At 32.5% G+C, this 27,107-nt stretch overlaps 3 protein-coding genes across 21 annotated transcripts; 2 read left to right on the top strand and 1 right to left on the bottom strand.

Annotated features, from left to right (window-relative positions):
- Positions 1-896: 896 nt before the first annotated feature.
- Positions 897-8,409, bottom strand: LOC101257146 (SKP1-like protein 21). 18 transcript variants are annotated; one of them, XM_010319318.4, is made up of 11 exons: positions 8,232-8,397; positions 7,990-8,033; positions 7,189-7,408; positions 6,299-6,520; positions 5,944-6,135; positions 5,751-5,861; positions 5,533-5,614; positions 4,702-4,805; positions 4,397-4,572; positions 3,174-3,310; positions 897-1,284 (listed from the first exon to the last, which is right to left on the bottom strand). In XM_010319318.4, exons 3-11 carry the CDS (start codon positions 7,207-7,209, stop codon positions 1,265-1,267), a joined length of 1,065 nt encoding a protein of 354 aa, XP_010317620.2. In that variant the 5' UTR covers positions 7,210-7,408; positions 7,990-8,033; positions 8,232-8,397; the 3' UTR covers positions 897-1,264. The 18 variants fall into 18 exon arrangements, with proteins under 18 accessions (XP_010317620.2, XP_069152305.1, XP_069152306.1 ...); XM_069296204.1 differs by having other exon boundaries at positions 7,189-7,443; positions 8,232-8,356; XM_069296205.1 differs by having other exon boundaries at positions 7,189-7,440; positions 8,232-8,356.
- A 6,776-nt stretch (positions 8,410-15,185) lies between these two features.
- On the top strand, positions 15,186-20,788 carry LOC101257442 (short-chain dehydrogenase TIC 32, chloroplastic). Its single transcript, XM_004234367.5, has 8 exons — positions 15,186-15,544; positions 16,842-17,073; positions 17,236-17,315; positions 17,779-17,932; positions 18,779-18,857; positions 19,113-19,197; positions 20,033-20,079; positions 20,520-20,788. The coding sequence occupies exons 1-8, from the start codon at positions 15,439-15,441 to the stop codon at positions 20,676-20,678; spliced, it is 942 nt and encodes a 313-aa protein (XP_004234415.2). The 5' UTR covers positions 15,186-15,438; the 3' UTR covers positions 20,679-20,788.
- Positions 20,789-22,564: 1,776 nt separating this feature from the next.
- Positions 22,565-26,694, top strand: LOC101258230 (short-chain dehydrogenase TIC 32, chloroplastic-like). Of its 2 annotated transcripts, XM_010319324.4 has the most exons (9): positions 22,574-22,737; positions 22,914-22,977; positions 23,919-24,150; positions 24,282-24,361; positions 24,835-24,991; positions 25,298-25,376; positions 25,653-25,737; positions 26,190-26,236; positions 26,370-26,694. In XM_010319324.4, exons 3-9 carry the CDS (start codon positions 23,984-23,986, stop codon positions 26,529-26,531), a joined length of 777 nt encoding a protein of 258 aa, XP_010317626.1. In that variant the 5' UTR covers positions 22,574-22,737; positions 22,914-22,977; positions 23,919-23,983; the 3' UTR covers positions 26,532-26,694. The 2 variants fall into 2 exon arrangements, with proteins under 2 accessions (XP_004234418.2, XP_010317626.1); XM_004234370.5 differs by lacking the exon at positions 22,914-22,977 and having other exon boundaries at positions 22,565-22,737.
- Positions 26,695-27,107: the final 413 nt, after the last annotated feature.

The following is a 27,107-nucleotide window of genomic DNA, read 5'->3' as shown; positions in this document are numbered from 1 at the left end:
AGACAAATTAATAATAATCTACTATTTATAGGAACGACATATAAATAGCAAACAACATATAAATAGCAATAGAGAAAGTATTTAGTAAAGAAATATTTATTTATTATTGGTATTATCATAAATATTTTATTAGGTTATTGTGTTCCTTACCATACAAATCAAAAAAGTTCTGTTAAAGATAATATCACAATGAACTTTGAATTTCAAAGAAACAAATTATCTGTATCTTAACTTTGAATATCTTTTATCATTTTATTCTAAATAACTATAATTTTTATTTTCATATATCACTAACAATTAATCTCAAAACAATTACATAATACTTTTAACAAAATTATGAATAAAATAAAGGGCTTTGTGTTTGTGTAAGTAGGCACATGTCAATTGGCGGTCGCATTGGGGGCTGTGGTGCGACCGTGAGCTACTTCTTCTTTGCCATTAAAAATAACCATATACTATTGAAACCCACTTTACATATTACACAAAAATATAATGGGACTCCATGTGTATTGCTACTATTTTCTATTTATAGACAGACAGCTTTTGTTTGCTCGTCTCTTTTATACTACTAAGTGGTAATCATGTTTTTTGAAACCAGAAAATATATTTATTATATTTGAAAAGTTATATAATCTTTTAAGTTAAAAGATAAAATTATAACTAACCTATGATAAAAACTGGTGTCTTAATACATGTGTCACTTCTAGAGTGGACAACTAAATAGGAACAGAGGGAGTATATGTTCATCATATACATTGGTGCTGGTCAAGTAGACTTCGTTACACAATGATTTTCAAATCCCTTTAGGTATGAAGCAATTTCATGGGAAGGGGGTATGATCATGATAAATTCCTTTTATGGTAAATTAAAAAATGAAACAAAAAAAGGATGGGAGGTTACAACAAACATTTGGACTATATAATTAAAAGAGAAGATGGAAAAATCAAAACCATGGTTTAAAAAGAAACTAGGAATGTAGTGCAAAACTGGAAACTGTTAATCTCAGCTTTTTTGAAATGCACAAGTTTTGCAAATTCCATAGTCACAAACAACAGAAACTTTCCTTCTATTCTGATATTTCAGTACACTTTGAGAACCTGGCGTGTATCCAGGGACGCGAACTTGCTATTGGCAGCTTGACCGGAAACTTTACATGATATGGATACCAAAGTTCTTTGTTGCAATAGACAGACAACCTGGCATTTTAAGCTCAAGCTGTATACAAAAAAAAAAACGCATTGTCGTTTGTCCACCATTTCCATCACTATCCCCGGTCCACACCTGCTGCAAAGACAACAAACTTCTTTTGAGAGACGAGCTTCTAGCACAAAACAGATATTTATTAAATAAAAAGCCATTTCATGTTGATTTCGGGTCTTTCTGTTTATTTTTTCATAGGGAGGAAGTGCAAAGCAAAATCAATAGTAATATTAGTCCCAACTAGAACCCAGCCACAAAACTGTACACTCCTTGATAAACTATCCCATCTCTTGAAACAAATATTGAAGTGCAACACCCAAACCAAGGTGAAACGCTTCACCTAGTTGGTCTCCAGATAGACATGTCTCACTCAGGAAAAAACTCAAGAAAAGAGGCCTGCTCTGTATGATTACTGTTCAGGTAAGACACATGGTTCTCAGCATTTCTGAAGAGCCCTGGGTGATGCCAGAACATACTGCTGATCTTTTGAGTTGTTCTGATGGGGTGTATAGTACCTGCTTGTGTCTGGTGGGCTATTTAGAGAGAAACCTCAGGTGTCATGACTATTACTAACATTATTCAGAACTTTAAAGAAAATTGCACTAACATGTTGTATTTTTGGTGAAAAGAAGAAGGTAGAAGAAGTAGAACAGTTGGTAGATTTCAAGGATCTATGTGATAATGAGAATAGCTTGTAATTTTTTTGGAGGTAGCCAGCATACCCTTAATGCAGAAAAATACAACTTTACCTTTATAAAAAAAAAAAAAAAAGAACATTCCCATCTCTTGAAGCAACTCAACAAGAAAGGTCTACTGCCAGGTGATTCATAAATAAAATAATGAGGTCGTGAGAAAAATCATGCATGGGGCCGGGATCTCGTGGAGTTAGTTGAGGTGCACGTGAGCTGGCACGGACACCATGGTTATCAAAAGAAAAAATCATGCATGGGGTTGACGAACATTCAAACTAAAATACTACGCTAATGTCTTAAAAGAATCATTGCAACTATGACAAGAAAAAAGACAGCTGCGGCAATAAGTTCATTTATTCTTGTTTCGAGAGCAACATTTTGAAATAAACTAGGTTAAATATCACCGACACAACCAGGGAAACCTTGCTGCGGGAAATCAGAAATGTGACACATTAAACAAAAGAGATAGAGCTTGACTTCAAGGGATACTTATAGTTCTTTGGGAAGTATAAACAAATCAATGATGTCCCACATTAAATCTGGAACCATTGCTGACACTACCGAGGCACCATTCCCAATTTTCATCTTTAAATTTACCCTCCTAACCATGTATGTTGGATAAACAGAGAGCAATCAGGTCAGGTCTCCATACAACCATTTTCTTCTACAATTAAGAATGTTAACTTCTTCAAAATGGCCTAAAAGTTCTTGTACTTCTAGTATTTTAATTTATCTTCTAACGATGAGTGCTGGATAAAACTGAAAGCAATCAGGTCAGCTCACGTACTACCATATTCTTTTATAATGAAGACTCTACAGTTAAATTCAACTTCTTTTAAATAGCCTAAAATTTCTTGTACTTTTGGTATTTAGAATGATAGAAAGAGTCTCCTTGAAACTCCAGTCTTACGCAGAGGATTCTTTTCAGCAAGATCTTTCCAAAAGAATATTGTACTTCCCTGAACACTCGGTTTGGATGGTTGTTACGTAATGTATCATAATGTATTGTATTGTATCATACTATATTGTTTTAATAAATACAATGTTGAATAGATTATATCATTCTCCATCGATACATAACGACTCATCCATAATTTGAATAATAAATCCACAGAAAAGTAGGGTACGGAGTAGAGCTACTTGAAAAGATAGGGTAAAAATGAAATAGAATTATTAAATAGTAAAAAGTAAAGACAAAATGAGAAGAAAATACTAAGCATACCATCCAAACAAGGATAAGTTATCAATAAATGTTCGGTTCAGGAAAAGTAAAAGATCTACCTGTACATCTCTTCATGGAACCATTTCCGTTCATGGAAATTGGTGTAAGCCGTCTATTCTCCTGACCCAAAGACAAAATCTGTTGTATCCTTTCTGGCCAGACAGAGTCTAGTCTCCGAGCAAAATCCTCAACCTCCCTGCAATATAGAAATACAAAACACATTAGAAATCACACATCTTACCATGGAAACTTTATAAGAATTCTTGCCCCATACAGACGATAGCAGCCCATGCCAAGAGATATATGGAGACATCTCGCTGTTATAGATAGTAATCACACAGACAGAGGCCTGTCACTCCAAAGACAGAAACTCAGATGGAACTCCAACATTTTTCAAGGACAAAAAATAGGAAATGACCACTGCTACATAATAAAGATTTATCAACTCTTATACATGCACCATAACACGTGGATGATATGACAGTTCCACATCAATTAAATAAATCCATATATACTATAATAGGTAAGCAGATTACAGCTAGAAGAATCCAAGCATGTTAACATTGCTGTACTTGCAGTTAGCACAATTAGGAAAGCTACCAGTATACAAAATCAAGCAAGACATTAATGCCAGTAAGGGTTGAAACTTGTACGAAGGGAGCAGGTCAAACAAATGAAATAGAGAAAATTCATCGACTTGGATGGACAAAAGACGGATCGTCAAAAGTGTGAACGATATTAGATTCAGTTTTAGAATCTAAAGTTTTTCCCAGGGGATCAGGGATCTATTACACAGGAAAAAGTCAAGCTCCCCAAAAGCATGGGATGTTGGGAAGATTCTATCTCCAACCTTTTCTCTTTCTTTTCTTTTCTTGGTAGAGGGGGTCAGTAATATGCATAACCGGGCTAAGTTAACCTTTAAGCCATACAGTATGCCCTGGAGTATGCAATCCTTCGGGCTTACCAGAGAACAAGGGATATACACAATTCCTTATCAAAAAAACAAAGGGACGGGGGATGTACATAGTTCCTTATCCAAAATATGAAGGAAACAGACAGTTCCAATGAGCTTCTTAGAACAGGTATGCAACCTCTGCAGAAATAGGAAGTGTGGTACACTACTCGTAGGGAAGTAGTTTTCCCTTTACCCAAATAAACATTACCAAAATCTATCAAAAGAGAGAGATATTAACATAAATAATTTTTCACGAGAAATGCAGTCATGCCATATAGTCAGAATAACAAAGTATATCTCTAGAACACTAATACAAGATGAACGAACCTGTCAATTTCTTCCTTCCTTGCTGGATCTAACTCATCATCAATATCAAAATCATCCAAGTCGAGCTTAGATGAAAACATTGCAGATGGTGAGTTTTGCAGCTCAGAATTTCTACTTGGAGAAGACCCATCACTGGTGTCACCATTTAGGCAGCCAGATGTAAGGCAATTAGATTCCTGAGTACCAGCAAGGATCATATCAAAAAAGTAGAATATAGTTACAAGAAACACACTCTTCTCTTACACTGCGAGCATAAACATAATAGAAAGAAACAGAAAAGAACCTAGAGTACATGAGATACCAACCTTATTATTGTTTCCAGCTTCATTATTTGAAGACGAATTTCTAGCTTGTTCTTTTCTTCCTCGAGATTTCTTTTTATTTTTTGTTACTCTTGCAGCCTTTGAGTCTGCAGAAAAGATAATCATGATACAGTTAAAAGAAGGAACTTGTCACAAACAAGACAAGAACAGGGTTCTCAAAACGATAAAGGATGGTTAAAAAACTATTCTATTTCAGATAGGGGCTTGCAAACACAAAAAGTATACAGTTCCACATAAATTTATTAGCTAACCTACTCATGTGCATCTACTAATGACAAAGTCAAGTCCTTCAGACAAAACTAGATTACAGTATTATAAGGTCCGGTGACCATACAGACTACAGATATGATGATAATGCAGCAAAACATATTTACTTATTTGAAAAAAAAACGCAATTGATTCATCGAAAGCATAAGAAGGCCGGCCCTGATCATAGTTTTGGCAAACTATATACTCCCTCTGTCCCAATTTATATGGTCACTTTCCTTCTTAGTCAATCCCAAAAACAATTCTATATTTAGTAATTTAATTTCAAAGTGCCCATTTTACCCTAAATGAAATGATTTACAACCACACAAATATCTATGACTTATCTTAGACACACAAGTTTCAAAAGTCTTTCTTTCTTAAACTCCCTACGAAGTCAAACTGTCATATAAATTGAGAGGGAGGGAATGGAAGCTATGACGAGCAAATCCACCCCCCAAAAATGTAACTAGAGGTGGTAGTTCAAATATCTTACTTATATAATCTGTAGAAGTTAGTGCAACTCTACACAACAAATGAGAGTGTAAATGAAGTCCACAATTGTACCTTGATCTCCACCATTTATGAATGACAAAAGATCATCAACTGATCTTTCATCTACGCGGGGCTCTTCTTCTACATCAACATTCTGGAAAATCAAAATGAAAATCAGTTAAACATTAATGAATTAATGCAGAATGAGAGATGCATATACAATCACACAATAATTACCGATATAAATAAACTTGACTAGAGATTACAACGTGAGATAAATGTCAAAGCACCTTTAGTTTCTTTCTGTCATATAATTCTTTCCTTTTTCTTGCATAGAGTCGATTTAGAAGGCGGATACGTGGATCATCCGTCATATTTCTCAAAGGTTCCAACTTCTCCTCCTGAAGAAATACCACTTCAATGTAAGGACAACCATAATATGGCAGTAGAAGGATATCTAAGTTCTCTGCAAGTGAGACAGACCTCTGTTAGATCATCAGGCAAATGGAAAGTTTCACGTATTTCCTCGGGAGTTTTGCCTTCGATCACCCGAGCAAGTGCACGGCTCGTAAGGTCAACCACAGGCCTTAGCTGAAGACTGTCAGCAGCAGAAGCCAAATCACATAACGTCTTGGTATCTAACCGGACAAACTTCTCATCATGTTTCTTGCGCTCCTAGGTATGTAAATGACAACTGTTATAGTGGAAGCCAAATGATTGAACATCATGTTACATAACCATACTAAGCCCTGATTTTCCTTCATTATGTGTATGAGGTTGTTGTTTGGGGGGGGGGGGGGGGGGGGATGCATTGCTTTAGAAGAAGCAAGAAAGAGACCTTATTAGAACGGCCAGGAACTTGATGGAACCGACAAAACTCCAGTATTAACTCTAAGTTAGCAGGATTGACTCGTTCAGGAAGTAATATTGCACAATTTTTCGAAGATCCCTTGCCATTTTGAAGTAATTCCCTGCATATCACAGGGCAAAACATGGCAACCTCTTCCTCCACTTCTTGGATTGAACCATCAGCAGTTTCAAGCCAGATATATGACTTCATCTGTATAGAATTAACAGCAGCGCAAATTTAGCAGAAGATCTTGGACGTTGCCTGATTGAAAAATAATAAAGGGAGATCATTGGAAATGCAATAAAAATCTATTCCCACACCTTGGACAGTGATGCAGGATGTCACACTCCATTCCCATGCAAAAAAGGATTTTGGCCATTATCCAAAAGAATTACTATTTCTTTAGATGAAGAAAGGGATGGTTCCACTTATCTCTACCCTTCATGCTAAAGCTGTCTTTATCAGTTCTCAAACAGGATCATTTTAATGCTTACAATATTTCAGGGCTGTGATCTATATAATGCATCTTGTATCGTGGCACAACGTGCCATCAATAAACTAAGAAACACCTAGCTCTTCCATGCAGTATCCAATTCAAATTTAAGATTAAAAAAAAGTATGTAGCATAGCCAGTTCATCTTAACACAAAACCACTACTATTCCCGAATCATGGGATCTCATAACACCTTAAGTTAATGCAACTCACAACCTGACCAAGCAACTGATATAAGACAGCCTTAAAAGGAATGTGATTGGATGAAGATAAAAGGAATAGAAGTTAAGAGTCTCCTAAATTCGTAAAGATCATAACCAAGTAGCCTTTTTTACTAGATAAATACATCCAAGTGTCATTTGAACATAAAGAAGTTATCTCATACCTCTGGTTTGACGATCGCCATAGGACCTCCAGATATCAGCTGATAAATCTGATAAAACTGTTTATGGGCCTTCTCAGAACTACGGTATAAATAAAGTTTCAACCTTAAAAGTGTCGATGTTATGAACAAGACAGCAGCTTTATTCCTTTAGAAGACAAGCATCAGTAACATAATCAAACCATCGTAAGTAAACCTCTCCGAATTCCAACGAGACATGCACCTTCAGGGAGATTGTTTCATCAGTAGTATATTCTTCTTAAAGAAAAAACATAGCAGGTTGATCAAGTTACATAATTAACAAACACTAATTTAAAAAAAAAAAAAAAACATATGAATCATAATAGAAGGTAAGTTGGTTCATTTCCATTTTTTGCCTATATGGGTTTTTACTTTATATGTGCTTGTTTTCCTTACTTAATTGTTCATTTCTATATCAATTCCACCATCACATCCCTCCCCCTAAAGAAATAGGGAAAATTTAGAAGTCGAATAATCAAACAGAAATGTAACAAAATTTAACAGAAATGTCACAAAATTTCACTTCAATTGCTACCCCATGTATGTGCAAAACCTCATCAACATTTCTCCATTAAAACCCAATGAAGAACACAAAGTAACACCAAAAATCAAGAAACGGTATAAAATAAACACCCACCAACTAAAAAAAAACCCAATTAAACAACTCGATTTTTACACGAAATTAACACCAATTCGCCGATAAAGAACCAATTTTTTAGTGTAAAACAAGGTAAATAAATTCAGAACATAAAAAAGGTGAAAACAGAAATGAAAAAAAAATACCTCAATAAACAATGCAGTCATCTATGCCGCAACAGAGATAAAAGCTGGAGGATTAAAACAAAAATCCCAGAGAAATAGGTAGGGTTTTAAACTAGCAAGAAAAAGAGAAGAATGAATTTTTTTTTTCTTTTCTTTTTTTGGCTCGACGTTTTTTCTTGATTTTTTTTTCTTCTTTTTTGTCTTTGTTATTTCTTTCTCGATTGAAAGACAAGTAGTTTCTGTAATTGCTTAGGTTTGTTTACCTGATAATAAGGCCCCCTGACTGTCAATGGTGGTTTAGCAGATTTGGGCGTTTAGGGCTCTGTCTCTCAACAAGAATGGTGGCTGCTGCTGGGTTTAGGAAGGAGAAGAGACAGCCTCAGCCTACTGTTTTTTATTTATTTTATTTTCATTTTCATTTTATCCTTCTCTTTTTTTTTTTTTTCTTCAACTTCTTTTGTTTTATTACAAAATAGTCTTGTCACATTAATACCTCATTTACTTTCGTTAAGATAAACAGGTTTGAATATGAATTAAAATTAAGATATCATAATTTGATTATTTGTTTAAATATTAAAATATAGTTTTTATGTCTGAACATTAAATTATTACGATTGTTTATTTTCAATATTTGAATGTGCATGATATTTTTTTAAAAAAATTGATATTAAACATTATATCAATAAAAGTTATAATCTAAACCTAAAATACTTCTTTCAAACAATTGTTTCAAGAATAAGATTATAAAAAAAATAATTTTTTTTCTCAAATAATTTTTTTCTCAAGAAACAATGATAACTTCTTCCAAAAAAAAATTGACAACAAACGAATTGTGACAAGAAGGGTTCTTCATAAATATCAATTCACTCTAGAATATTTTATATATTAGAAATATCAAATAGATAAAAGATTATGAAAACTTATTCAAAAGAAAAAAGAAAGGTATTTCGTTGGAAAAGAAGAGGAAGAAACTTGAAATTTGTCCAGAAGAGAAGCAAGGAAGAAGAGAGTTTTGTTTATGAAAAGAACTATTATTATTTTAATATAGTCTGAGTCATATTAAGACTTTGTTATGGATGTGATTCATTCAGACTCATAAAAATCTATTAAGATTTTTTATTTTTTTTAAAAAAAAAGAAACAAAGAAACTTAATGGAATGAATCTTAATGATTAAGATTCAAACCTAAAAATCAAATGACCATTAAGTGCAGATAAATGAGGCCTAAAATTATCATTAAGATAGGCTTAGGATGCATGTTGAGTATTTTCATACTATTGATTTATAAATTGGACGTTGGAGTCACTATGAAAATTAAATGAAAATACTATTGATCTAACTGAGAATAATATTGAATAAGGGAGAGACTATTGACGTATAGAATAAGCTTGTAATAGTAGAAAGCTCACCAAAATAGGTTTAGAGTGTTCATTAAGCATTTCCATGTTGATCTACAGATTATGTGTTTGATTCGCCATGGAGACTATGTGGAAATATAATTGTTGATTCTCATAAAAAAGGTAAAATAACAGAGAGATTATTGATTTATAGAATAAGCTTGTGACAGTAAAAAGATCACTACAATAAATTTTGATACTTGTAAAGCATTTTCATCGTCAATTCACAATTAGGCATTTGAGTCACCATGAAAATACTACTGGTCCTCCTTAAAAAATCATATAAAAAAAGACTATTGATTTATAGAACATATTTGTGACAGTAAAAGACTCACCAAAATAGATTTTGAATGCTCGTTAAGGATGTTAACTATTGATCCATGGAATTTTTCATTTGAGTAACCACAAAGATTACGTGTGACAAGAATAAGGGAGGGACTATGAAGAGACATAGTATGTTCGGTCATGTGAGATAAAAAGATGATACTGTGAAACAAATAGATGTTCTATGATACACGTAAGTTAGATTAGACGAACTTTTTTAAGATACACTGTATCCAAATATATAAAATTTGCATGTATCTAAAATTTATTGACTCTCTAATTCGTCTCTCTCATTTTTTCTCTCAGCTTGCTTCTATTCCTTTCTTGTTTGTCTCTCTTCATATGTATCCATATTTCAGTTTGTATGTGAATTTCACAAATGTTGAACCTATCCTAATCAAGAATGTTACTTGTATTGATGATATCCATAGGGTTAGATGGACATAATTAGAGGTGGATCACCTGAATACAATTGAGGATTTAACCTATGTTATAGTAGGTAAATTTTCATACGAATGGCCAAATTTGGAAGGTGTACACATTTAGATACCAAAACAACTCAACGTGAATAGTAATGTATAAGTTATTACGAAATACACAAGTGGAATTTTACAAGGGACATGAAGAAGCCTTGAAGTGTTATCTTGGAATCAACTCGATTTAGTTTCTTTTAAGAGTTCTTTACAATATGTAGTGCACTTCCTTAGGTAGTGAAATACTTTAAACAAATTTTTTTGACTAACCTAACTTTGATTTGCATGAGAAACTAATTTCAATACAACAAATTAGTTACCAGCAAAAGAAAGATTCATACTAAATATGGACAAATTAGGACTACCTAATATTAGAACAATTGAGAAAAAGTAATGTTCCCCAAGTGAAAATCGATGCTAATTGATGAACAACATTAAAGAAAAGCTTGAACGAATATACATAGACCCTTCGTATAAGAAGATTACATAGTCTTTTACTTTTATGGCACACATATATATAAGATATATAAATAGTCTTAAAACGGATGTCTCATATTAAACCATCTAAACGGAGTCGAACAATATGGTCATAAGCCCTTACATAATATATAAATGCCACTTAGGACTTACAACAATATCTTGAAACAAGTAGAATGAAGTGATCGTCTTTAGACTACAATAAAGAAACATAGCTAGAGTAATAGCAAGGTATCATCCTTGGACTTGAGGACATACCCACTTGGAGAATGATTCCAAGCCTTTCTTCAAAAGTGGTCACGAACCCTTCAATGATCAAAACCTAAAATGTTTGGGACAAAAGGAGAAATGAGGTTATTACATCACTTGTACTAAGTATAGGCACATATACACACACAACATAGAAATCATGCTAAAAGGGGATATTTGATAAAAGCATGTAAAATTACTTTGAAAAGCCTTATGCATATTCAAGAACTAACACAAGTCAATAAGCACATATTCCTTAAGTCAAGACCATGTACATCACAAGACCAACAATACAAAGGCTAGTCAAGTCAAACATGCATATCAACATAATTGAGCACATGATCAAGACAACTACATCATTAAGTTATAATATCAACAAACATGCAATAGATTTCATAATGTCATAACCTAAGCAAGACTATTACTCATATACCCCATTAAGTCCACTAATACAATGGCTAAGTAAGACCCCACAACCTCCCTCAACCAAGTAAATCCAACAAGAACTATAAGCAATGTCCAACTTTACATGCTATATCATTAAGAGATAACATCATCATACTTTAGCAATAGAGACCAACCACACGTTCATAAATGAAATCCATATCACATAGTGTCATTAACACGTACGATCATCATATACATATCATATACAATTATAAGCACATAAAAACATCTTCCTAAGACTTCCTTCAAGGCTAACTAGTGCAATGTATTGGTAGATTCTCATACCCTTACCTAGACTAAGCCAAACCCCTTAGGTCATCCTAGTTAGAGTTCACTTTATTACTTCATTTTACCTTTTGGGAACATCTTGCCTTTACCGACATAGACCACATGAGCTAATGTGAAATCCGATGTCATGGAACCCTACACTGAAAGAAGGTGCACTACTTGCCAAGGTAGTACCAAAATATGAACATAACATCTATGTGTATCCACTAGCTAGTATTCCTATGGGGGCAACATAGTTCAAGAACTAGGAGATATAGTTGGGACCCTCTTTATGCTACATGCATTATAGTCTCCAATCTCATGAGTGTCATAGTGATCCTACCTTTCCTATGTGAGAAGGGATACTTCTCACTCTAATTTACTCGGTGCCAAGTTAGAATCCCTTTTGAAATGTCTTTCATTAATAGTCATAGCTTAGTTTAGGTCATAGGGTCTACCCCTTATATAGTCATTATCATAGCTCAATAGGAATTGCATAAGTATTGTCCTTTCATTATAATTCACACATGTTTAATTATGTTACGCCAAGAAATAGCTTAGAATCACTTGTTGTTTCAAGCATCAGGTCTTGACTAGGATGTAGACTTGAGTCGTGAAAATAAGTCTATCGTTATAAAAGTGACTCACATATACTTATTTATCTAAATGAGATTTAAAAAAAAAAAATTAAAAAATCATGTAGAGCCATATGTATGATCCTTTTTCCCCATATATTTTTTTACTTCTTTTGTTGTCATTATTTAACTTTCTCGTTTTTATTTTATTTTTTCTTCACCTTTTAGTGTAAAAATATGAGAATTTTTTTTAAAGTGTGAATGAAAAAGGACAAAAAAGTAAGGAAAAGAGATATAAAACTATTTTGTTAATATATTGTGACTTACCTTTTGTATTTGTATTTGTAATATAAATAAATGGAGCATACATGCTAAAATTTACAAGAAAATTGTGAAAAATTAATTTTGACATCAAAATAAATTCAAGTTAGCTGCCAAATCAAAGAAGCCTAACAGAAATAAGCATGAGAAGGATCAAATAAATCCAACATGAATTTTCTTAAGATAAATTTTGAAAAAATAATTTAGAATGAATTGTTTTTCACTTCCTTTAAAGGAAGAGGATAAATGTGATTCATTTGGATAATCATATATGTATATATGAACCATTCTTATTACGAGGGGTATATTAACTTAAAATAATAAAATGGAGGGGTATATCACATCATTTTCCCTTGACATAAACACAAAATAATTAATAAACTCTTAAAACTTCTAAATTTTGTCTAGGCTTCGAAAGTGTTTTAGTTGTAGAGGTTAAATGAAAAAAAAAATTTAATTAATTTTATCTTGATTTAGTAAGTAAACAAATAAAGCAGCCTTAATGATTTAGCTTATCGATATTGACTTTTATATATACTAATTCGTGTCAATCAATAAGTTGTCAGTTGATTTAATGTAAAATTAGTAATTTACTATATGGTGTATAACTCAATCTTTCATGCTTTCTTATTTCACTTTCATTTACCAATATATCGACGTCCAATCAAACAAGACGATTTTTCTAGATTTACTTAAGCAGTTACTATGTAATTATTATAAATCACAATAACAAACACATGAAAGTCTAATAAATATTTATTTAATAAATATGCTGATGAAAGAAAATGAAGATACAATAATCCTTAATGGGTTAACGTCAACTCAATAAGAAAATTAAGTTATCCTTCCTCGCATCTATAAATCGTTAATTACAAAATTTAATTTTTTTATTAATCGTTAATCTGATAATTCCATACTATAATTAATAAACAATTTTTTATAATTCACTTATTAATTATGGGTTGATTTTAAATAATTTGAATATTTTTAATAAGGTAATCAATTAATATGAAACAGAGGAAGTAATTTTGAAGTTGGAAAACATGAAGGGTGGGTAAGATCAGATAAATGTGACTCATTTGAATAATCAATTGTGTATATAACCATTCTTATTACGAGAGGTATATAACTCTAAATAATAAAATTGAGGGGTATATAACTCTAAATAATAAAATTGAGGGGTATATCACATCATTTTCCCTTGAAATAAATACAAAATAATTAATAAACTCTTGAAACTTCTAAATTTTGTCTAGGTTTCGAAAGTGTTTTAGTTGTAGAGGTTAAATGAAAAAAAAAACTTAATTAATTTTATCTTGATTTAGTAAGTAAACAAATAAAGCGGACCTTAATGATTTAGCTTATCGATATTGACTTTTATATATACTAATTCGTGTCAATCAATAAGATATCCGTTGATTTAATGTCAAATTAGTAATTACTAGATAGTGTATAACTCAATCATTTCATGCTTCCTTATTTCACTTTCATTTACCAATATATCGACGTCCAATCAAATAAGCCGATTTTTCTAGATTTACTTGAGCATTAATTATGTAATTATTATAAATCGCAATAACAAACACATGAATGTCTAATAAATATTCATTTAATAAATATACTGATGAAAAAAAATTATAAATACAATAATCCTTAATGGGTTAACATCTACTCAATAAGAAAATTAAGTAATCCTTCCTCGCATCTATAAATCGTTAATTACAAAATTTAATTTTTCATTAATCGTTAATCTAATAATTCCATACTATAATTAATAAACCGTTTTTTATAATTTACTTATTAATTATGGTTTGATTTTGAATAATTTGAATATTTTTATCGATTAATATGAAACGGAGGAAGTAATTTTAAAGTTGGAAAACATGAAGGATGGGTAAGATTGGATAAATGTGACTCATTTATATAATTATATAAGTATATATGAAACATTCTTATTACGAGGGGGTATATAACTCTAAATAATAAAATTGAGGATTATATCATATCATTTTCCCTTGAAATAAATACAAAGTAATTAATAAACTCTTGAAACTTCTAAATTTGTCTAGGCTTCAAAAGTGTTTTAGTTGTAGAGGTTAAATGAAAAAAAAACTTGATTAGCTTTTATCTTGATTTAGTAAGTAAACAAATAAAGGCAGACCTTAATAATTTAGCTTATCGATATTGACTTCTATATATATTAATTTGTGTCAATCAATAAGCTATCAACTGATTTAATGTTAAATTAGTAATTATCACATGGTGTATTGACTCAATCATTTCATGCTTCCTTATTTCACTTTCACTTACAATATATCGATGCCCTATCAAACAAGATGATTTTTTTAAATTTACTTAAGTAGTTATTATGTAATTATTATAAGTCATAATAACAAACACATGAAAAGTCTAATAAATATTTATTTAATAAATACACTTTTTTGAAAAATATAAATACAGTAATCCTTAATAGGTTAACGTCTACTTAATAAGAAAATTAAGTAATCTTTTCTGACACCTATAAATCATTAATTACAAAATTTAACTTTTCATCAATCGTTAAATCTAATAATTCAGTATCATAATTAATAAACTAATTTTTATAATTTACTTATTAATTATGATTTATTTTTGAATAATTTAAATATTTTTAATAAGATGATCAATTAATATGAAATTTTTAAGTTTGGAAAACACGAAGGGTGGGCAAAGATTGGATAAATGTGTAGGCTAGTAGTTCCACTTGGCAACATAGTCTCCAGTCAGTCTGTTCCCTTTTTAATATTTGTTAATTAAATTATGAAAAAGGTAATGAATCATGCAGAGGGAGGGTATCTCATTTAATGTTTGCATATAATAACTAAAGCTATTAATACTAATAACTTGTTGCCATCGTCTCCATATCTGTACAAGAAAAAGAAACAAATCCGTAAAACTCATCATGTGGCTTTTCAAGAGAAAAGGGCCTTCTGGGTTTTCGTCTTCTTCCACTGCTGAGGAAGTTACACATGGAATTGATGGCTCTGGACTTACCGCCATTGTTACAGGTTTCCACTTGATCTCCTTTTCACATTCTTCAAAATTGAAAATTATATATTTAATTGGGTATCGATTAGTATGTATTATTGTTGGTGACATGCAATGAGTGTATGTATGTATTCCCCTTTGCCTTTAAAAAGGTGACGCCTTTGGTTGAGTAGGCTATGGCATTAAGACTGGCGGAATCAGGATTTTTTTTTAAGGGTTTCAATGTATAAAGAAGTAAACCCACAGAAATCAAAGGGGGTTCAATATTTGCTAGCATGTATAAATAGTGTAATTTTTCACCAAAGTGGGTTTGGATGAACCATAGGCTCTTACTAGCTCCGGCGTAGGGTATGAAGTATGAACCAAGTAATTTCACCTAGCAAATCTGTGGGCTGCTCTGCTTGCGTTTGTTCTTTGTCCTAATCAATGGAAGACATTGGCCCTGCCTAGAGAGAGTGTTAAAACAAAAAGTCTCAAGTTGGTGGTTAATGAGATGGCTAATTCTTATAAGGTTTGAACAATTTTTTCTCTTTGAGCTAGCTTTGGACGTGAGTTATGCCCAAATACTAATTTAATATCGTATTAGCATAGGACCCATCTCACCCAATATTAGGACCCAAAAAATAAAAAATTGTCCAAAATCGCCCATGCACTCTAAACAGTTAATGAATGAGTGGACTCCTTATAAGGCTTGGATAATCTTCCTCTCTTTTCAACCTCATGTATTTGTAGAGTTCTTGGAGTTAGATGAAGAATCCATCTAAAACTACTATGTACGCCTCCAATTTGGAATCTTTCAATCCTAGTAGTTATTTATATGGGTTTTGCTGGACTTCAATAGACAGAATTGGTAATTCAATTTCATTCAGAATCTCCTGATGTACACTGAAAAATAATGAAATATTGAATTCCTTGACGTAGTGAACCAGGCAAGTTCCCTGTCAGAGACCTGGTTACCAATGCTTATTTGGACCAGCTTATGCAATATCCAGTCGGTGCATGCATAGATTGAACTATTGCAGAGGCACGATACAATTACATGCAATTGTAGCTATTGGTGTATAAGTCAAGAAATAAATAAATCCTGCATTGGTTAATTGATCTTTATTGTACATTCTTAAGTTAACACTTCCTCATTTTCTGTACTATGGCTACTAGTGGTTTGTGATAAACAGCGCAATTGACATTACTACTGTAAGTATGTGTATACAGTTGAGCTTATATCTATTAGGTACAGTGTGCTCAGTATCTTAATTTAGAGACATGAAATGTTAAGATCTAGCAGTATTTAGTTTGCTCATAAACATCCATTTGCAGGAGCATCAAGTGGTATTGGTTCTGAAACTAGCCGTGTTCTAGCTTTGCGTGGAGTTCATGTCATCATGGCTGTCCGGAATATGACTGCTGGAAAAGATGTTAGAGATGCAATAGTTACGGAAATCCCTTCTGCTAAAGTTGATACCATGGAGTTAGATCTTAGCTCATTGGCATCAGTGAAGAAATTTGCTTCAGACTTTAAATCATCAGGTCGCCCGTTGAACCTTTTAATGTAAGTGATGAATAAGAGTGGTAGTCGCATGCCTGAAGATTGCATTTTTACTCCCTCCCAGCCTCCCTCTCTCTTTCAAGTAACTTTGTTCTTCTGCATGAATCTCTTCCCTCTTCATATATATCCTAGCATGTCAATTAACATCATCTATTTCTTTCAAAGTAATAATGCAGGAATCATGGCAACTCCCTTTATGCTCTCAAAAGACAACATAGAGCTGCAATTTGCCACAAATCATGTAGGTAAGAACTGTTTGTTAATGCTTGTTTCTGCGCGAGAAGAGAGCCTGTAATAGTTCCATCATCTTCTTTATTTTATTTTTTATTCAGGCACCAGTTCACTTTATAAATTAAAGCATCTGATCCAAATTTACCGCCCTTCCTAATTTTACTGAAATGAAGATTCAATTCTCGCTTAAAGGAGATCAAATAGTTGATTCTCCATAATTTTGTCATCTTAAGTTTCAGTTATAAAATGCACATGTAAAAGACCATCTGAGACCTGGTTAGAGGACAATTCATGTCCCCTTTATCCCTACTTTGTCATCCAACTCTTCTACAGTGCACACTTGACAAATCTAGTAAGACTGGTAGGAAGTTGTATGATAGGTGGGCAACGTTTTCAAAAGTAAACTTTCAAGAGGGAAATTCGTACTTCCTTTTAACTTATCTTATCCATAACTATTCTTCTTTCTTGCCTTTGCAGGTCATTTTCTTTTGACAAATTTGTTGTTGGAGAAGATGAAGGAGACAGCACGTAAAACAAAGAGAGAGGGAAGAATTGTGAATGTTTCATCAGAGGCTCATCGATTTGCATACGGAGAAGGAATTCGGTTTGACAAAATTAATGATCCCAAAAGGTAATCTTGTTAGATTTTGGTGCCGAACTAAATTTTCTTGATTGTAAGAGAAGCCTTGCTCAAATTCATCACTTGCTCGATGGCTTCAGTGATCACTTTTTAATTTTCACAGTCTAATAGTTCCATGAGAGTGTATAATATACTCCCTTCATTCACTTTTACGTGTCCACTTTGGACTTTGCTCGCCCTTTTAAGAAACAATGATTAATATGAGTATTTTACCACAATATCCATATTAATTGACGTATAGTCTTAAGTCTTGAATTGATTTGGGGAATAAGTAATTAATGTTGCGGGTAAAACACAAAAAAACAATTGTCTTTAAAGGATATGTTAAAAGTAAGTAGAAGTGGAAATCTATTTATGGAATACTGAACAAGTAACCTGAGGAAGTATTTTAATATAGATTTCTAATGTTATCATGCCAAGATCACTTGCAATTCATCACAAGTTCTTGGTTGACAATCTCTCTTGTTAATTATGGTGCCCTAACTTCTCGACCAACACCTTGGATTTCCTTCATGAGATGTTTATATTTATTGTTTTCACCTGGAGAGTACTGGGTGATACTCTATCTGTATTAAACACCAATATGAATCATTTTCCTTAATATTCAATCACTATATTTAACTGATCACTTGTCTTATTGGTTTCCTTCAAGCTTAATGGTTATTCTGTACTACTCTTGAACTAATCAAAGATGACAAGCATTTTGTGCTCAAGATTGACGATTCTTTGCTGTTTTTCACTTCAAGCTGCATAACTGATATTTCTCCATGATAAAAAATAGTCGTCCCCTGGATATTGATTTTTCAATTTCGGTGTTGTTTTTTATCTTATGTGCAGCTACAACAGCTATGGTGCATATGGCCAATCAAAGCTGGCCAACATACTGCATGCAAATGAGCTTACAAGACGCTTAAAGGTGGATTTTCGAAAAAAAGAATCTTGCAAACTGATTTTCATTCTGATGTCGTAGTGGTTCTTGTGTAGTCATGATTGTCTCCATTCCTAGAGGCAAACACATATTTCTTGGGTGTAGATTTGGATATTCTTTTTGGCACATCAAGAAGTTCTTGGTTTGCAGTCTCTGACTTATGTAGCTCTGTCACAGCTTAGGACAAGGGCTCCATACCATTCAATTGAACTCTAAATTTTTAGTGATCTTTATTTCAAACAGGAAGATGGAGTAGAAATAAGTGCAAATTCACTTCATCCTGGAACGATCACTACCAATCTTTTTCGTCATATGGGTATTTTTGATGGTTAGTAAGATTCTCTTTTCTTCCTTTTCTATTTAGTAGCTGTTGTCTGATTTTAATATGAATGGTCCGTACAGTAAGTTCACTACTTTATGTCTGGTGCTCTCACTAATACTAATATATGGCATAATGAGCAAAAGGCATTTCCGTTTGTAGATTTGTGGTGTGTCATGCCTTTCTTTCTTTCCTTTTTTTTGGGGGGGTTTCTCTTTGTTTTTACTTTTTCCTTAAGGTGGGTTGGAGAGGGAGGGAGATTGCTAAGAACTTGACCACTAATTTGGAGGAGGAGAGGGGTTTGGAATTGAACCCTTGCATTAAGCAGTTTTGGTCCATCCGTTAACAAACTCTGATTGTTATTAGCGGAAATTGTGAAAAGAAATGATTTAACCAGAAACACCAAGTCTTATCAAGTCCTAGAAACAACAACCTCAAAAACTAGAGCAAACACCAGAAATAGAAAGAAGAAGCAGAAACTGCACCAGGAAAACCAGCACCAAACTTCAGAAAGAGAACGTAAATAGCAGAAACTGCAAAAATGTCACTTCCAAATGTGAGTTCATGGTAATCCTTTTTCTCTCACAGTTAAATTCAACGGCCAGAGTTTGTAATATTTGACGTAGACCAAACATGCTCACTTTTGATTGACTTAGACGACATAAACTGCTCCAGGAGACATTTAAGATACCATTATTTTGGACCTGCCGAAAACATAAGAGGACTATCAGTTTCTCCTATATAGAGTTCTAAGCCCACAAGTCGTTGTAGAATATTTATGTGTAATGTTTGTTTCACAAGCTAAGACAAGCGAACATGAAATGTTCCTTTCTGCTCATTACAGGTCTGGTCGGCACTCTTGGAAAATTTCTGCTTAAAAATGTTCAACAGGTATGTTCTGCATCAAATCATTTAAAGTTTTACTGTATGTACAGATTCTTTTGCAACAATGAGAAGAGAACTTTGACATCTTCCGGAGCAAGAAGTTTGGCTCAATAATAATCGGCTAACTATCAGAAGGTTTATATTAGGATTATTAATGATCTTCTCATGAATCAGTTGGAGAAAATTCAACCTTGTCGGAACATTATTTGTATTTCCTTAGCATAGATAAAATTCCCTGCTATATTCGCAGAAAATGGAACCTGATTAAGAATCTCCCCAGAAGGTAAGTCAATATACAAGCCAGAGGATGATTTGCCAATACACAATAACTTGTCGATACACACGACCTTTGCTCAGATGAAGAAAAAGATATCTCTGAAATAGAAACAACCATGATGCCATGGAAATTGATCAGTACTTAACATTCCCTTTTTCCTCTTCTTTAGGGAGCATCAACCACCTGTTATCTTGCATTGAATCCACAAGTGAAGGGGGTAAGTGGTGAATATTTTTCAGACAACAATTTGGCGAAGACGACAGCGTTGGCTAAAGATATGGATTTAGCTAAGAGGCTCTGGGATTTTAGCATGGATCTGATCAAGTAAAATGTTGTACAAAGAAAAACAGAAAAGTAACTCTGTATCTGGTTGTAATTTGTGATGTTGCTTAAATTGCTAAGAGATGAATAACATGACGTGTTCTTAATATTATCAAATATTCAGCTTGATTTTTTTCTTGTAAACAAAGATGACATAGACCCATAACGACTTGCCTCTTTGTTTATTGTCACCATCTAAATAATTAACTATTTAAGCAAATAAAATAATCAACACACTATATATTCTGAGAGTAGTTAAACGGGTTCCACAATATTGTCGATCTCTACAACTTTAGAAACCTGGTTCCAAGGAGTACACAGTGCCCGGCTCTTTGACCATTACTTCCTCCGTTTAAAAAAGATTGACCTAATTTGACTTGAAATAGAATTTAAGAAAAGAAAAATGACTTTTTTATCTTGTGGTTCTAATTTAAAGTTATGTCAAATGTACCAAAATACCCTTTAATGTTGTGGTCTTAAACATTAGGCCTCCAATTTTTGGTGGCCTCAAATTTCTATAAGATAAAATAATCTTGTTTAATTTTTCATGAAAAAGAATTAATTGTTCATAATAAAAAGTAAAAATATATATTCTCTTTGCTAATACTCGTATTATTTTAATTTTTTTAAAACTCCTTTTGCATTCTATTTCTTCAAACCTTTGATATTTAGAGTAATATTCTGTCAAAAATATGAATCAATTGTTGAAAAGTGTTGAACATAGTAAATTACAAATATTCTTTTATTTCTTCGTAATTTTTATATTAAAGTAAGATATATCAAGTTATCAATTTTTTTGAATAAGATTCTATAATTTTGACTCTTATCTTTATTTAAAATTTATCAACTTATTACTTAAAGAACTATATTTTCGATTCATATAATAATTTTTTCTCAATAAAATAATGTTTTCGATGTAGAATTGATAAAATCTTGCTTAAAAAATAATATCTTAAAAATGTATTTGAAAAAATCATTAATAAAAAAGAAATTCAGTAATAATTTACATCTAAAATTTTTAAAAATAAATAAATACAAATAATTTTTAAAAAATATTTAGGCCTCTAATTAAAATTTTGAATTATGTTGAGCCGTCCCTGCAATTATACATCAAATTAAAGCGTCTGCCACTAATAATACTTCATTTATTTATTTATTTATTTATTTATTTGAGAGCAATCATATAAGGAGAATCCTAGGCCTGCCTACGTGGCGTCATCACAATTCAGAATTCGCCTTAAATTTATTTTATTTTTCAAAATTAGCATTTTCTTTATGAAAGTCGTGACTTTTATGAAAAATTATAATTTTTATGAAAAATTATAACTTTAATGAAATGTTGCGACTTTTATGAAAAGTTATAACATTTATGAAAGTTGTGACTTTTATGAAAAATTATAAATAACATTTATGAAATATTGTGACTTTAATGAAGAGTTACAACCTTTATGAAAGATTGTTACTTTTTCGAAGAGTATCAACTTTTCTAAATAGTTATGACTTCTTTGATAAGACACAATAAATATTTATTAACAATATCCTTTATTGTTTATAAATAGAGAAATTTTCTCTCATTTTAAAACAAAGAAAATTTTGAACCTCTTATTCTTCTTCACAATTAAATAAATATTGCTCATATTGAGTGGCTTACTGACACAATTGCTTATGTTATAAATCCTGATATGTATTTTTACAATCATGAAATTATACTTATTTTATTAAGAATAAATAAATGATAAGATGTGAGTAATAACTTTCATTTTCCATATAATTTTTTTTTAGTTTAATGCATTATAGGTTTTAAATATTATTTTTATAAATTCTGTAATAATAAATTCCGACTCGAAGCTCGAGTTATTTTACTAGTTTATATATAAAGGAACGTGTTTAAACACGGTACCCGAAAACAATTCTGAAGCAACGGGAGAGAAGTAAATAAACTACTGGTTCCTGTACTATGTGGGTTTTTAATAGATCAAAAGGGCGATCTGGGTTTTCCTATTCCTCCACTGCTGAAGAAGTCACCGATGAAATCGACGGCTCCGGTCTCACCGCCATTGTTACAGGTGTTTACTCCATTTTCATTTTCACTTTTGCTAGCATCCAATTAATATTTGTTTGTATCACTATTTCTTCTAGGTCTACGTTTACCTCTTTGTTTTAACAAAAATTAAAGTGTAATCTATTCATTTCATGTTGAAAAATCTGTGCTAGCTACTTGCATATAATTTTTGTCCTATAGATCCGTGGCTTTGGCTTGAGAACCATGAGGTTTTAGTTCAAATCCCAGCAGAGACAAATATTAGGTGATTTCTTTCTATCTATCTGTCCTAGTTTAGTGTACAAAGTTACCCTATACCTGTTGCTGATGGACTGACCGTAAATGACAACTACTAAAAAAATATTGTCACAACACCTATTGTACTTAAATTATATTGTATCTTATCCTAACATTCTTCGTTAGGTAATGAAAGAAAGTCCCATTTTGTGTAACGACTTATTTGGTGTGATTGAGTTATTAACTTATTTTGTCTTATTCTATCTTTTGTGCCACCTTTTTATAGCGATGCCCTACTTTTCCTGGTGGTTTATTCTTCAAATTGTTGATGTGTGTCATTATGTAATGACGAAAAACAGTACAATCTATTCAAAAGTTGTGTCGTTAAAACAATATTGTACGATACAATACAATATGATACACTATGAAAGAATACGTAATTACCATCTAAATAGAGTATAAAACAATGAGCAATTGTAGGTTACAATTCAATAACCTAAGAGGCTACCTCGAACCACTTGACTGCTGCGGTCCTCGATCATAGCAATACCTTTCAAACTAAATCTAGCCCATAAGTACAAGGGTTTTTAAAAGAAATATCTTGTAATAATGTTCTTGAAGTGAATAATGTTACTACTCAAATCATCTGGTACGAAGAATAGACAAAGTGTAGAGCTGAAATGAACTTCAACTCACAAGCTTTTGTTCTTCAGTTTGATCTATCTCACGCTCAATATTTGCTTCTTACTTTAGCTTTCTCAATTTTTTCAATATGACAGCAGACTAATAATATATAGGACAGACATGAGAGGCAACGTTAGATGAACGAAGCATGAAGAAGAATAAAATCACAGTACTCCTAATATTATCCTACTTGCTTATTAGACTGAGACTCCACATTGATGAGTGTTTTCTTTAGCAAGAAGTTAGCAGCAATTTGTTTGCTTTTAATTATCAATCTATTTGTAGGAGCATCAAGTGGTATTGGTGCTGAAACTAGCCGTGTTCTAGCCCTGCGTGGAGTTCATGTTATCATGGCTGTCAGGAATATAGCTGCTGGAAAAGATGTTAAAGAAGCAATAGTAAAGGAAATCTCAGCAGCTAAAGTTGATATAATGGAGTTAGATCTTAGCTCATTGGCATCAGTAAGGAAATTTGCAGCTGATTTTATATCATCAGGTCACTCATTGAACATGCTAATGTAAGTCACAAATACGAGTGGTAATTAATCACATAGTCTTGAAACTCTGAAAGACGACATTTTGCTTTTTCTCCCTATATAGTTTTGGAAGAATCTTTATATATCTATTGATGTTACTTATTTTCTGTTAGTAATAATGCAGGAGTGGTGGGAATTCCCTTTATGCTTTCCAAAGATAACATAGAGCTGCAATTTGCCACGAATCATCTAGGTATGGTTGTGCGTTAGGCGTATGTTTCTGTACACGACATTTATCATGCGGTGCCTTCCTGAGATGTCATGGAAGGGCAACGTGAGGTAAAGTAATTGATTTCCATATGATTTGTCATGCGGTGCCTTCCAACTGCCTTTCCACCTTCCGTTCAATCGATTAGACTGTTTGTACTGTACAGGGAATTTAATATCAAGATTATAGGATGAAGAAAAGCATGAAATGCACATATATAATAGTAGACCATATGAGACCTGAATTAACTTGTATATGTAACAGTGAAACAAGGGAGATTCTAAAATCACACTGGTAATAGGCAGTTTATATCTGCTTGGTAGTACGTCATAGGAGATGATAGGTGCCTGTTGATGCTTAATTCGAATTTGTAAATTTCAATAGGGACATTCAGCTTGTGGTTCCTGTTAATTTATTTTGCCCAAAATTGTTCTCTTTCTAATTCCCTGTGTTTGCAGGTCATTTTCTTTTGACAAATTTGTTGTTGGACAAGATGAAGGAGACAACACGTAAAACAGAGAGAGAGGGAAGGATTATTAATGTGTCTTCAGTAGCTTATTGTATGTTCACATATCGCGAGGGAATTCGCTTTGGCAAAATTAATGATCCCAAAAGGTAATCTAATCAAATTTCTTATGTCGAACTTCCATAAGTTATCTTGATTGTAATTAATAGAAGAGAGGTGTTCGCTCCAATCACGTCATTTGATTGTTCAATTATCTTATTTGGTGTCCTTCTATCTCGATAGTTGCTCATTGCTACTATTGAATTAATCAAGATGACAAGCTTTTCGTGCTCAAAAAATGCTGTTCTTTTCACTTCAAGCTGTATAACAATGATCAGATTAACATGATAAATTTAGGCTTCTCCCATGGAAAATTGTTTTTTCATTGTCTATGTTGTTTGTTATTTTATTTGCAGCTACTGTAGTTTTTGGGCATACGGACAATCAAAGCTGGCCAACATACTGCATGCTTATGAGCTCACAAGACGCCTAAAGGTGCTTTTCAGAAAATAAATAATCACATGTTTTTTTTTTGTGTTCTAATAATTTTTGTTTTGGCGGTTCTTGTGTAGTCATGACATGTCTCCATTCCTCGCGACCAAACACATATTTCTTGGAGTTGATATTTGGTATTCCATTTTGCACATTGAGAAATCGTGATTTAATTTCCAGTATCTGATTTCTGTAGCCACAGCCATAGCTTTGGCTTAGGGGTTCGATGCCATTCAATTGAACTCTAAAAATCTGAGTGCTCTTTGTTATTTTGAATAGGAAGGAGGAGTGGAAATAACAGCAAATTCACTTCATCCTGGAACAATCACAACCAATATGTTTCGTCATCTGGGCATTTTTGATGGTAATAATAAGATTTTCTTTTCTTCCTTCCTCTATGGTGTCTAATTAATATGATGCCATTCTTAGCGAGTTATTATCTTCTTTATATCTGAAATAAAGCCTTTTATGCTCTCACAGTCTCACTAATAGTACAACAACAACATAGTGTAGTCTCACACAGTGGGATGAGGGGAGGCTAGAGTGTACACAAACTTTATCTCGAGAGGCTTTGAGGTAGAGAGGTTGTTTTCTATAGAACCCCGACTCGAGACAAAAGAAGTCTAGAAAAAGACATAATGGACATTACAAGAGACAATTAATAGTAACAAAAACAACAGATAATTACAGATTAATACTACAAATGAACTACACGAAATAATAGATAGTACACGCTAAATTGCATATTTAGCAAATGTGAAGTATTCCTGTATGTTTATTTTATCGAACTAATACTCCCTTTTCTATATGATACAGGTCTTGTAAGCAAGTTTGGGAAGTTTATTTTTAAAAACGTTCAACAGGTATGTTCCACATTGAGACATTTATGAAATTTGCAGTACACACACACACACTCTTATGCAAATTTATAGAATTTTCGACATCATCCGGAGCAATTTTATAGATTTATTTTTCCATTTCATCTTCTCTATATAGGGAGCATCAACCACTTGCTATGTTGCATTGCATCCACAATTGAAGGGGATAAGTGGTGAATATTTTTGTGACAACAATTTGGGGACAACAACAGCTATTGCTAGAGATATGGATTTAGCTAAAAGGCTCTGGGATTTTAGTATGGAATTAGTTAAGGAGTAACATGTAAGATGTTGTACCAGTAAGAGAGAAAAAATAACTTTGTATTTAATAGTTTGTGATGTTTATTTTTGTATCATATAGAGAAATAAGATGTTGTACCTAACTGAGAGTGTTCACCGAATAAAAAGCTTTTTCGAGTAGTGAGGAAGATTCAAGATTTAAAGTGTGTTTAGTAGGGGGATAAAAACATTTTTCGGTTTTTTAATTTTTTCATGTTTGGTTAACTTAAAATTTTTGGAAAATGTTTTTTCAGACAACTCGTTTTTCTCAAATTTGAGGAAAATGACTTTTCTTCCAAAATTAAAGAAAATATTTTGTAAAACTCTATCTCATCCTTTAATTTTTTTTCTTACCCAACACATACACCGTACCCAACTCTCCCTATTCAAAAACAAATAATAAAATTTTTGAACTTCTTTTATTTTTTAAATTTCAAATATATTTTTATCTGTACCTCCAAACATGCCCCCGTCCCATCGAAAAATATGTTTTTGAAAAATATTTCAAGTTTTTCAACCTATTGAGTTCAAATTTTAAAAAAAATCATCTATTATGCCCCCACCCCCACTCTTGCCA

Source organism: Solanum lycopersicum, chromosome 3 (assembly GCF_036512215.1).
Source record: "Solanum lycopersicum chromosome 3, SLM_r2.1".
In the NCBI taxonomy this organism is placed as follows: Eukaryota; Viridiplantae; Streptophyta; class Magnoliopsida; order Solanales; family Solanaceae; genus Solanum; species Solanum lycopersicum.
This window is presented reverse-complemented; position numbering and strand designations above follow the sequence as displayed.

What these genes read in the sequence shown, in the direction of transcription:
- LOC101257442 (XM_004234367.5), top strand. Translation starts at nt 15,439, where the DNA reads ATGTGGCTTTTCAAGAGAAAAGGGCCTTCTGGGTTTTCGTCTTCTTCC. An exon ending in ACTTACCGCCATTGTTACAG is followed by an intron (nt 15,545 to 16,841) that starts GTTTCCACTTGA and finishes ATCCATTTGCAG; the next exon opens with GAGCATCAAGTGGTATTGGT. An exon ending in TCATATGGGTATTTTTGATG is followed by an intron (nt 19,198 to 20,032) that starts GTTAGTAAGATT and finishes TGCTCATTACAG; the next exon opens with GTCTGGTCGGCACTCTTGGA.
- LOC101258230 (XM_004234370.5), top strand. Translation starts at nt 22,629, where the DNA reads ATGTGGGTTTTTAATAGATCAAAAGGGCGATCTGGGTTTTCCTATTCC. An exon ending in AAAATTAATGATCCCAAAAG is followed by an intron (nt 24,992 to 25,297) that starts GTAATCTAATCA and finishes TTTTATTTGCAG; the next exon opens with CTACTGTAGTTTTTGGGCAT. An exon ending in TTTTTAAAAACGTTCAACAG is followed by an intron (nt 26,237 to 26,369) that starts GTATGTTCCACA and finishes TTCTCTATATAG; the next exon opens with GGAGCATCAACCACTTGCTA.
- LOC101257146 (XM_026030399.2), bottom strand. Translation starts at nt 7,209, where the DNA reads ATGGCGATCGTCAAACCAGAG. An exon ending in TGGCGATCGTCAAACCAGAG is followed by an intron (nt 6,521 to 7,188) that starts GTATGAGATAAC and finishes AATTCTATACAG; the next exon opens with ATGAAGTCATATATCTGGCT. An exon ending in TTCCTGGCCGTTCTAATAAG is followed by an intron (nt 6,136 to 6,298) that starts GTCTCTTTCTTG and finishes TTACATACCTAG; the next exon opens with GAGCGCAAGAAACATGATGA.